At 36.8% G+C, this 13,071-nt stretch overlaps 1 protein-coding gene across 2 annotated transcripts in view; it reads right to left on the bottom strand.

Annotated features, from left to right (window-relative positions):
- Positions 1-13,071, bottom strand: part of ERBB4 (erb-b2 receptor tyrosine kinase 4) — a 510,543-nt gene that overhangs the window by 128,804 nt on the left and 368,668 nt on the right. For both annotated transcript variants that reach the window (XM_072418550.1, XM_072418551.1), the window contains exons 7-9: positions 10,103-10,244; positions 8,561-8,674; positions 5,251-5,377 (exon numbers count right to left, since the gene is read on the bottom strand). In XM_072418550.1, coding sequence (XP_072274651.1) covers positions 5,251-5,377; positions 8,561-8,674; positions 10,103-10,244 — 383 coding nt within the window. The remainder of the gene's footprint in view (positions 1-5,250; positions 5,378-8,560; positions 8,675-10,102; positions 10,245-13,071) is intronic.

The raw sequence follows: 13,071 nt of genomic DNA, 5'->3' as shown, positions 1-13,071 counted from the left end.
AGGCTGCAAATACCTAATAACATGACTTTTTCATTCACTTGGGACCCAAAGAATCATTGGCTTGACATGCAACATTTTAAATGGCTAATGAGCTAAATTTTGTAGTTTTCTATATAAACCTTTGCATTGTCTAGTACTTTTTTTTTCATGTTCGCACATTAGGGTGAATGAAAATGAATGGGCTGCCTTAATGAACACATGTTAATGCATAACACAATTGTAAAGGGGATAGATCTAAATGGACCCTTTATCCCAATCATGGGTTTGTCAGACATAGAAGAATACGTGAGTTTTTGCTTTATTGTACTAACACTGCACAGACAGAAAGACGGAGAATAATAACGAACAGCTAAATCATGGATTAGGATTTCTACTATAAATCCCAAATCTATTATTACAAGAATAGTGCTGTTTAAAATATACTTCTTAGTCTTCCTAATGGAAATAAGGGTCATGCTTTTTCAATGCTTTAATAGTGGGGAGATTATTTTCCTATATAAATTATGTGAATTATATGATTTAGTAATTACTGGCCTCGGAACTATTTCTTGTAAATAATGCATGTAACCCACTTTTAAATTCATCTAGTGAATCCACCAGCACCACCTCCCTTGGCAGAGAATTCTACAGCCTGTCTGAACTCACAGGGAGAAACCCCACTCATGCCGATTCCAAAACTCTTTCCACTTTCAGAATATGTTGTCCTACATCATTCTCAGGCTATGAGAATGAAAGTGTATTCATATGTAAACATATCAAATATTTGCCAAATAACATTCTATAATATATTTTTTACAGTAGGCTAACAAATGCCTCTTTCTTGCCAAGAATGAAAATGCTGCTCTGTGCTCCATCATATTTCTTACAACAGTACCAACAATACATTTTTTCATAATTTTTTTACAATAAGTTGATCAGCAGCTCTAAAGTCACCAAAAGGTAGAGGTTTTTGGTAGAGTATCCTTTGCCCAAAAAATGTGAATCTGGCTGTTAATGGGTAATCCCAAGCAGTGCCATGAATAGACCTAAAAACTGAGGATAGTGTAACTTCTGCACATTGGAGAAGTAACAACATCAGTCACTACCCAGTGACCGAAAAGGATTATGGTGGACCCAGAAAACTTTGAGCTGAAGACGTTGGCATTGGTAATTAGTATTTGGACCAGTCATTGCTGTAGGGTGCATAGAAAAAGGTGAGTGTGAGCCATACTCGGCAAATAGATTGTGCCTATTTGCTGATTATGGCAAAAGCTGATCACCACCAACACAAATTTAGGTCCTTTGAACAGCTACTGGTACTTATTTCATGCAGGGCAAACCTACTCTAGTTAATACAGCCAAAGATTAAGAGTTCCCCACTTAAAGCTAAACTTTAGGCAAACATCAAAATGCATAATGGGGATGCTTTACCAACTACAACATTTGTATTATATCTATTTAGTTCTGAGATTCATAGCGCAACATGCTTGGAAGACGACCCAACTTTTTCTGCTGCAGTTGAGGAAAACACGGGTCAGGTCCCTCTTTCAACCTGTGATGGAACAGTGAAGGCCAAGCAACAGACTGATGAATTCATCTCTCTGGCACTTGACCCTCCTTTCTATAGAAACCCCCTCCTCCCATAATCTGAGCTCTACTGTCTTTTTTATTATTAATAATAAACTGGTTTACAACATTTTATTCAAGTTGGCAGTGTGTGTCCAAAATTTGTCATTCGGAACCACAAATATATTAAAAGAACATTCCAGAGACTGTGACCAAATTGATATAAAAATTATCCATGCATATTTTGCAATACTGTTTCACACTTTTAAGGACAGAGATGGATTTTAGGTCCTGATAAACCAAGCATAATCACATTACCAAAGACTTTAGCATGAAATGGAATAATTATGTTGAAATGGCTATTATTGGGCACAACATAGTACTGTCATAACTATATGCCAATGTATGTGCTATGATAGTAATAATGTGTGAATTACTTGTTTTATTCCACATCTCTTTATTGATTATTCTCTACAAATTTACATGCAGAACGAGCTTCACAGCAAGGGTTCAAATTACAGGTTTGGCATTTAAACAGTTTCTGAAAGTTAGAAAAGTTTATTAAACTAAAAATCTTGGACCTGTCTTTAACAAAAGTATTTCTTTCTTAGTGTACCTTTAAATAAATATGATGGCACCTCTTAAGAAACTCAGTAATTACCATGCCACTGTTAACTTGGCTTTCAACAAATTTGTTCTTAGCATTTCCAGAGGTGGCTTGGCCATCACATTTCTTTTCTGATAAACAAAGCCATGTGATTGCCTGCTTTTAACAAAATCCTGTGATTAGCATGCCAGAAATGACATACTGTGCACATGTTTTTGCTGATTAACAAAGCCATGTTTATTTAGCAAGCTTTGGCATGCTGGGATACGTATGGCCTGACTTTATAAACAGAGCCAAATCACAGTGCAACACTGTTTAGAATGGCTTTCTTATAAACAAAGCCATGTCATTCAACAGTTATCAGCCTTTTTAGTTTTGTTCCACAATACTACACTAGAGGCCAATTTAAACCGAATTACTGTAAAATCAAATTCACCTGCTCAAGTTAGGAAAAATTGCCCTCTCACCTCCATTGATTAAATGAATTATCCTCAAACAAATCTTAGGATGCAGGCATCTGTGATAGTATTCCTTGTAAGATGAAAATTACTGTTTGCAATAAATAGTCAAAGTTCTCACCTATTGTCAGCATGTAACCCTTAATACTTTGGTGGAACTCAGTGTGTTCTCACAATCATCTTGTACCATGCCACAAAGAAATGAAGTATGTATATTTCTGACAATGTAAAAGTCACTTCTCAATTCATGTTCTGCTTTGACGCTTTCAGGATTCCTATGAAAATGGACTTTTAACGACATTGCGGCACTCAAGGTCACAATATACATTACAATGAATATTATTCCTTTCCATCACACTGCTCAATCAAGGCTTGTACCTCTCAGGAATTTGATTTGTTCTAATTGTGGATTTTGTCACTTCTCCAGTGAGTTGGTGGTTCACAGCTCCCTGCCTGGAGCCCTGATATTCCCACTGGGATCTGTCTGTTCCCTTGTACTAGCTGTGCTTGTCACACTTCGTTACTTAATTGTAAATCAAAAGCACCTCCCAGCAGAGGCGTGCTAATGATATCCGTCCTTGTGAAATACTTGCGGGTGCAATGTATGATGGAGTGTGGCAGGGGATTCTACGGTGGCGAAACATTTGAATGAATGCTCCACCCAAGGGGCCTCACAAAAGTGGTAGTTTCCTCTGTCTATCATAGGAATAATACAATCTTTACACAAGAAGTTCATTACAGAATAAAAGGCCTGATCACACAAGTAGAATCGATTTAAAATGAGAACAGGTATTTCAGACTAATGTGGTGTTTGATTTCATATTCTTCCATGGGCTGCAACAGGCAGGCATATCTCTTAGGATAACTGTCCTTGATTGTGTGTTGAGTACCGCCATGACCACTTTGGTGTGACATCAGGTTTGGTAATCAGGGCTTGTGTAGGTACAGGAGTAGCTAATTATCCCATTGCACAGATTTCCCAGATTGTCTGTGACTGACCATACATTCTAAGTTAGAAATTCCACATTTTATACACTGGTATTGTTAGCAAAGCAATAATTACTGAAAGAAAGTACATCAACAAACTGAAATATATTATACATATGCAGGTACATTAGCATTTATGGAAACCCCTACAGGATCACCGGGTAATAAAAAAAGGTGATGTGCATACTGGTCAGCTACATTATGTTAGAATAGTGTTTTTTAATACATTTTAATATTATAAAATATTATTAATAATAAAAAAAAATAATAAAAAAAACTATTGGAAAATGCTAGACTAGCCTACGTATGAATGAACTGGTAACGTATCATTAGAGTGATTTAGGATTTTCTTTGTCATTTCTATTAAATTATTACTATCTATTCTTGTTCTATTCTTGGGTTCCAAAGCTATTTAATAAGCAGGTGATCACAAACAGGAAGATCATCTACAGATTTTATTATAACTTAAATTAGACCTATCATGTGATATTTTTTATGTTAAGCGCATGCTAAGTATTGTGTAAATGTATCACATACAGGTATTTAGTACCCTTCAGACAGATGACAGTACTTTCCACCAATAATACTTTATCTGCTGCTATTGTAGAAACTTTTTTTCAGGTACCGTTTAGGGTCTGCATCTATTTTTGGACTAAGATGCTGGCAAAGTCAAGTAAATCCTAATGTCTGTGCAGCTCTTGGCTGTCTTCACAAATGTCCAACACAGATCAAACCAACAGGCTTGCTGCAAAGTTATGGCTGGTACACTTGAGTAGATCCACTGTCAATTTTGAACGTGATAAACTTTTCTGTTTGTTATTATAATTGTAATTGGACCATCAGAAGCTCTAAAACACTGCTCACATGTGCAATCTTCTGCAGCTGGATGCAGTTGATCATTCATACACACATAATTCATATTTACCACACTATCAAATCTATTAGTCACAACCAAAAAAAATCAGGCTTACAATGGTTCGGCTAGTGAATTCCTATCAGATTAATTGCAGTACAGTTTCCTAGTATAGTTTTATTTATGCAGACTTTTTACTGGGATGTCTATATAACTATTATTGACATTGAAAACCACAAAAATGTTTAAACATTGATGCAGCTGGGACTACAAAACTAGAAGAATATATTCACTCACACATACATCTCCTTTACATGAGTTTCTTTAAATACCGCTGTTGCTTTTTATAGTTAAGCATATAACTACTTCTGTATGTTTAAGGTTTGATTAGATTGGATTGCATTGCATTATGTTCTCTAAGATAAGTCCTGTGCACAGCATGTTAATCAAAGCTCATTTGGCTTAGTACATACGATTCATATAACCATTCAGTTAAAATGCTGAGCGGTTTACTCCAGCCTATGAAGTGAATGAACCCTTGACAAAAGACTATGGGACATATTTTATTGCTTTCCATTTGTTGCTTACTCCAGATGCTTTTGCATACAAATTCTGCACTTCACCCATATGGCTCTCAGTGAATTGTATGTGCAGAGGTGGTGGAGATAAATTTGGCTTGCAGTGAACATAACAGCTCAAAAGAAAATGTGCCTGAAAGCTTAGGAAGAGTCGAAATCTCACTTATCATATACTATTTCAGCTTTGCAATGCTGCCACTCTTATTCTTATCTTGTACTCACCCTTCAATGCCAGTCACCAGGAAAAGGAGATTTCCATTAATCTTAGTGCAGTTTATAAACTTGTCAATATTGCTGGAATCCACAGTCTGAGATGTTTTTAGGGACACCGTCCCAATTCCATCACACACTAGAAAGACAAATAAAATGGCACAGAATTACAACAGACAATATCTTTAGCTTTATTCCTCCAAGCTTTAGCTTACTTTTACTTTTTCAATCAGAATCTATTAAATGAGCTTTGTTTTTATTCCAGCCCATTCATAAAGGGGTGCCATTTATTGGAGTTATTCTTTTAATATATATATATATAATATATTTTAAAAAAAATAATATATATATAAACACAGTAGAAAATAAAAACACTAACACTCAAAACAACTCAGTATAATGATTCACTATAATGATACACTACAATAATATGCAGAACTTCATTTACTCATGCTTCGAAGCTGAGCACAATTGTGAAACAACGTATAAACCAATATATTTAGAAATACCCAAACATAAAGAATTCAGATTGCAACCAAATATGTATACATTTGTGATATTCCTGTATGGGGTTTATTTTAAAAGCATTGAATCTGATATTCACCAAACATTCCTTTCAACTGTATGTGTGTTCAACTGCAATGATTGATTCTCACTAAAGAATGTTTGATGACTTTCAGGTTCCCTGCTTTGTCAAGAGACCCCGCAAAGTTTCTGAACTATCTGATATGGATTCTGCACATCAGATTGGGGTTAACACAGAGGACCAGAAAGGGTTATTCAAATTTGAGTTTTAGGTCAGTATCTTCCTGTACCTTCACCTTTCTATATTTCTGTATCTGCTGCTCATTTTTATGTGTCTTCTTCACTTAAGTTAATGTCTGCTCAGACATTTTTTCATCACATGCTCGGTTTAAATTGCCCAGGTAGTGTGAAAAACTATCACAACATATTTTGACAGTATTAATATGCCTAAAGCTATTGTGCTATAATAGAGGTACCTGGAATATTCCAATCATTTATATGCAGCTTGCTTTCGTAACAGCAAGGCATCATACTAATTGAAATCCCTCCTGTAAGCACATTTTGAGGCATTAAGGCAGAAGACAGGTTAAACTTTGCAGTCTGTGGACAATTGGCTTCTAGATCACTAACATTATCCCGCGCTTGCTATAAGTTTTCATGAATTTCAATGCCTAAACAGCACATTCCAACTAAGTAGGTTGCAATTTACATCTCCCCAGGGTGTCATTTCTGTCTGTGGAGAGATGGATATTTTATTTCCGATAACATCACAAATATCTGCCTGTCTGTCACTTATCTGCATCTCCTATAGCATGTTTACACTATTATGGCTTGTAAATTTATTCTGATGTCTTGTTGTGATCAAAAATAAAAATAAATAAATAATATATAATATTATATACTACCCATATCGGTAGAAATAGGAATTTGTGTCCTATTTAACAAACCTGCTATTTCACCCTACCATTTGCCTTCCCATCACCTTATTATTCTCTGTGCCTCTTTCCTGAAACACTCGTTAGACCAAGTGTGTCTTGTCTTCAGGTGGAACTCCAGGAACATAGCTGAATACATCATTTAAATACAAGAATGTTTACTTTTTTGCCTTCCAAAGGGTTCCTAATTGGGCATGGCTATTCTTGTGACCTGTACCCATGTACAACCAGGCAAATGACACAATTATTCCTGGATTTGGTAGATTGCTATATCATCTGTCTACTTCCAACCTGCTATGGACAGTCCGCATTGTTACCTCTGTTCAACGAGCAGGTAGCAATAATACTGGCTCTGAAATAACTAATTGATCTTAAGCGATGGGATTTGTTAGAATGAATTATAAATCCAATGTAAAATGTATCTCTAGCCAAAATCATTTTTTTTCAGTCTTGGAATGAGTACCCAATGGTTATAACCATGTTTGGTTGTTTCTTTTTGTATTTTCCTTTCCAAATGGAGAGGTTTGGAGTGTCGCAGTAGGGCTAATTCCATACTTTAGAAAGTTTTCCACTAGAAATAAAACACTTTAAAAGTAAATTTTTTTGTGTGCGTTTTATTGATGTTCTTTTTAAACAACTTATGTCAGCAGACTTGCTGAGTACTACTCTGTTGCCAGACCTAAATGCTTTCAATGGCTTCCACATCTACAAATTGCAAAACGCCCAATCAGATTAATGAATTTACAATTGTATTGTTAGCAAAATCAAAAACTGAAGTGAACTGTGTACATTTGACCCTTTCAGGAATCAGCTAATACATTTCTAATATGTAAATCAGTATTCTGTGCTAGGATGTAACTACAAGAGACACATAGGATGATGCCTAAGCATTTAAACATGACAGCTATATGTCTTTTCCACTTCATTGGTTATCAGTGGAGATAAGTCTGCAGGAATACAACTAAGTTGGGTAATATCAGATAAAGAAAAAATACAAGCGCTTGATATACAGTATTTGATTTCTCCTTAATGGAATTCTTGATGGATATTACAATCAATCCTTTGTGATCAACTACAAGTATTCTCGACTGCTAAATAACTAACTAATTGGATAAATGTTAAAAAAATAAATAAATAAAAATGATTTGCAAAATAAAGCCTTGCCGGTCAATTTTCATTCAATATTCTACCCATATACCGACTGACAATGATCAATAGAAAAGAGCTATTTTTGATCGATTTGACATTTTTATCTAAGTGATTGAAAATATTCTATCAACTTTCTGTGAAAGTTTTTCAATGATCGAATGTACACCTTAAATTGCGTGAGAGATCAGAATGTATGGGCCACATAATCGGTAATGTATGACCATGATCCTATGTTCACTTAAAAACTGAAACATACATTTGGTTTGATGTCCAATACCTTGGAATGCCCACTCACTCAAGCCAATTGTTTGTTGTTGCGTTGTCAATAAAATGTAAAGCCCTGGCTCCTGTTGGCTTTTAATTTTAGCTTTACACTACCACTACTGCAATACACAGAGCCAGACACTGAAGACATTGTAAGTCCTACACATGTGCACAAGTTAAATTATTAGTGGCTTTTCAATAGACAAAGAGGATCACAGTCCTTTCGGAAGTTTTATTGTGGAGCTGGCAATGAAGATGGTGCCCCCCTGTAATGCAGCAATGACAGGTCCTAGTCCTGTCATCACTGCAGGGCAGATGCATACATATAAGTCTGTGCCATAATTGTCAAGTATGCTGTGCACACTTGCTAATTATGGCAGAAGTTCCCAATTTTTAGTTTCATTTTAATGCCTACATCAGAAAAGAAAAGAAGAGAATATCACACTTACCTTTTGGGCAAATTCCAGCACAAGGCTTGCACATTTTGATTCCATTTTCTTCCACTTCCATCTTGTTACTAGGACAAGCCCTCACACATGAACTGTCATCCACAACAAAGTTATCTAAAAATGTAAAAGTCTTTATAGCTTTCATCAAACTGCACCACATTTCCAAACAGTGTACAGTGGATGTGAAAGAACAAATTCCTTTATTGCTAGTGCTACATATCTGACTCCTGACGTGCACATGAACACATGATAATGCAATTCAATACAATGCAATGCAAGTAATGCTAAAGCAACCAATCAGAAATAATCATTCTTTAGCATGAGGATACCAACTGGCTAAAGGCTGAGTTCTAGATAGTTACTATGGTTTTATTTTCACATCCTTCACATAATCTAATAAAATTAGAATTATAGACACACTGACCACGTTATTAGATACATCTGCTCAACTGCTTGTTAATGTAAATAACTTATAAGGCAATTACATGGCAGCATCTTTAGCCATAAAGTAATTTATGGCAAGACAACCGGATGAAATGCAAACTGAGCATCAGAATGGATAGGAAAGGTGATTTAAGTGACTTGGAATGTGGCATGATTGTTGGTTTCAGGGGGCACTTCAGAATATTTTAGAAACTGTTATTCTGCTAGGTTTTTATACAAAACTCTTTTCAGGAGCTTGCAGAGAATGGTTCAAAAAAAAAGGTAAATATCCAGAGCAGCAAATCTTTGGGCCAAATGCCAACTTGATGCCAGACATTAGAGGATAATGACCAGCCTGGTTTGATTTGATAGATAGGTAACTGTAACTCAAAAAAGCACTTGTTACACTAGAGTTATACAGAACAGCATCCCTCAATACAGAGCATGTTGAACCTTGGAGCAGATGAGTTCCAGAAGCTGGAGACCACCCTGGATGCCACTCCTGGTGGCGATGAACAGGCATCAAAGGCTAGGTTCAGCAAAACTGGACAAGAGAATTTGGAAAAAACATTGCCTGCTCTGATGAGTCTCAATTTTTTCCTGCCATGTTCATTTGGTGTCAAACACAAAAGCATGAATCCATTCTGCCTTGTAATAATGGTTCACGCTGTTGTTGGTGGTGTAATGGTGTGGGGAATATTTTGGTCTCCAGAGTCACCAGATCTTAATCCAATAGACCACTCTTAGGATGTTGTGGAATGGGAGACTTGCATCATGGAAGTGCAGCCCAAAACTCTGCATCAACTGTGCAACAACCCATGAAGACTGTTTCCAACATGTTGTTCTGGAGGCAAAAGGAGGTCCAACCTGGTACTAGCAGGATATAACTAATAAAGTGGGCTGTGAGTGCATACCAAAATAGTGCAAAGAGATATAGCAATATGCAAAATACACTTTACTATCAAAATGTTCACATTTCAGTTAAAGCAGGACTCTATCAAATCAGGCAGAACATTGCATTACATACTTGATATTACAATCAAAGTGTAATATGTGTAATGTATGTAGTGAGCTTTACATTACAAAGGCTCTTGTCCGATAAGAATAAAATACACTTACGTGGGCATTTGTTCACACAAAAAGCTCCATACGTGTACTTAGCCTTAGGATTTTGCTCCAGTTGAAAGGCAGTTGGATTATATATATTGGGCTGTGGACACTGGGTAACACAAGATCCGCTGTCATTAAATTTCAGGCATGCCTGCAAAGACAAAACAGGTCGAAAATGGTAATTGTTTACTGTTTTAGACATCAAGATGCTTGGGGAAATGTGCTCAATACTTTCACAATAAAAAAAGTATCTACTAGTTAATTTCCCTTGCTGTAACAAACACAGTGCCTATCAATTCCCCAGCGTGTCTGCGTCCCCAGCAAACTTAAGATCCAGTCCAGCCACCCCCGGGTTTGGTTGACAGAAGGAACAAAAAGTCTTTGCACTGGAATGAGAAGGGAGGCTATACTGCTGCCAAATGTCCTCTATGGAAAATGTTCTAAAAAGTTCTATTTATTCTCTTTATAAAAAAGCAGCCAGCAAAAATAAATATTTTGATGACATTCGTTGACAGCAGCAGGCTGAGGAGTAGCGCTGGTGACAGCAGTTAATAGCGGATGCTGCCTATATTTCCGCTGAACACCCTAATGATCTGTACTCCAGAGGGTTGGCCCACTGCTCTCCTACGCCACCCGTTTAAATTCCAGCTGGGGATCGAAACTACCAATTAGGGAGCGCGACTGACATTCATTTCTATTGAATGTGCACAGGGGGAGGTTATCATTTCTACAAGAGAAAAAGTAGGTCTGATGTCTCCTGGGGGACGTCACCCTCCCACCCTCCACCGAGTCTTTGCTAGGGTAATGTATGGAGTCCTGTAAAACCTTGTCTCTTGCTTATAGCTATTCTTTTATTTAGCATTTCTTTTTTATTTACAGCAGACAGGAATATAAATATATAGATAACGAATGCAAATATCAAGTGAAGGATTCTACCTTGTTTTAAGGACGGGGAAAGAAATAATGCGCTAGCTTGGGTTCCCTTACTGTCCGATCAAAAATTCTGAACTGGCTAACACAGCAATTTAGGTTTTTATCCTGTCACTGTATGATCCTGATCCACTGTCAGTACATCTCTAAGCCATAGCCTATAAAATAATCATAGCACATCGTGTCTGAATATAGAGCATCCTTGTGTGTTTCAGATTTACCAAGTGATGATAATCTGGAGGCAGATTTGATATAGAATGGGTAGTGGGTAAAGTGCATGGAAGTCAAATAAATTTATTCAGGAAGGTCATAGACTATAGAAGATAGCTCTTTTGTTTTGCTGTAATGATGAATTTAGATAATCATGCAATAAGGCTGATTTGCAAAAGGGGTAAAGATTGGTCATAGAAGGTGAACGTTCGCTTAATAAATAGTGTAAAGCTGTCCAATTAAGTGTAAGAAAAAAAATACTGTTTTTCCATTGAATATGATTGTTTTTCTCTGTTCATACATTATTTCCCTTGAGTATTCAAACTGAACACAGCCTCTCCTTATTTACGACCTATAAACTACCTTTAAAACAGTATGTATATATATATATATATATATATATATATATATATATATATAATATATTGTGACACCAATGCAGGATTGGAGGTGGAAGGGAGAAATATTTGCCCAGGATTCTTCTTTTATTTGAGGTATATTTGCCCAAGATTCCTCTCCTGTGTCAAGTAGCAGGTGGAAGACTCTCACCTGTGAGATAATTGTTAAATAAGAAGCACTGAGGGTGGGGATATACCATAGAGCCAGAAGCTCAGTCAGTAGCTTTGCTTGGAGAGACACAGACAGGTGTTTGTGTCAGTGCAGCTTAACTTGGGGAGACACAGACGGGGGTCTGTGCGGGCTCAGCTTGCCTTGGAGAGACACAGACAGGGTTTTGTGTCAGTGCAGCTCTATTTGGGGAGACACAGCCAGGGGGACTGTGTGAGTGAACTCTCTGCCTGGGGACACAGAAAGTTGGTCTGCGTGGATGAACTCAAACCTGAGTAAAAGGTTGCTGAAAGCTTTGTTTGAAGCTGACAGGGAGAAGCCCTCCAGCTGATAGACAGGAATGTCGGATGTATAGTAAGTGCCGGACAGGCGAGTTTTTCTTTTGCTATTTTTGTTATTTTATCTGCAACCTTCAAATAAACCTGACTACAAGTCAGCTTAACACTTCTACCTTAGTGTGTGATCTGAGTTGGATGAATCAGACAAGTGTCCTTTGACCTCAGCAAAGGCGATCCTGAGCTTAACCCCTCACAATATATATATATACACTACATACACTAACTTTAGGACTACAAAGCCTTTTCTCCTTGTTTCTGTTTAGTTAGCTTTAAAGTACACCTTTAATGGTGGCCACCATTGCCATTGTCTCTGTCTACAAACGCTAGATGCCTGGCTGTGTCTGGCCTAAATACCTCTGAGCAATAAACCTGGCATAAGCAGGCTTATGATGTCAGAGAAATGTTTTTATTTTCTTATCTTTTTTACCTTTTCCACATCAGCAACTTAGAAGTAAACAAAGCCAAAAAAAATAAGCATGTCAGCCAAGCAACTAATATAAAAATAACAGCTATTCTACCTAAGTGCTATACTGTGCCACATCAGTCCTTCAACAGAGTACTAAGGACAGGTTTCGCACAGCTACACTATAAATCGCGGTGTCGTCATTACTGGCAATCACATTTTGTGTTGGCTCGGATCTTTGTGCGTGTTACTGTTAAATTCAGCACACACAATTTTACATGATTTTTTTTCGATTGGGGAATAAACTGTTATGTTCTCCTTTATATTACAGATTTCTCTAAAACTAAACTTGAGGAAACTTCTTTTTGAAGGATGTTAAAAATGTTTTATGAAGCAGGTGGTGGGGATTTGGAGGCAAAGCAGAATGGTAATTTTTAAATCTGCAAAGTGTTCTTGTGAAAGCCATAAATCATATGCATTAGCACATAGATACGTTCAATTTCTTATTTGTAAAACTTATAAAATCTGCC

This window comes from Pyxicephalus adspersus, chromosome 7 (assembly GCF_032062135.1).
Source record: "Pyxicephalus adspersus chromosome 7, UCB_Pads_2.0, whole genome shotgun sequence".
NCBI classification, from domain to species: domain Eukaryota; kingdom Metazoa; phylum Chordata; class Amphibia; order Anura; family Pyxicephalidae; genus Pyxicephalus; species Pyxicephalus adspersus.
This window is presented reverse-complemented; position numbering and strand designations above follow the sequence as displayed.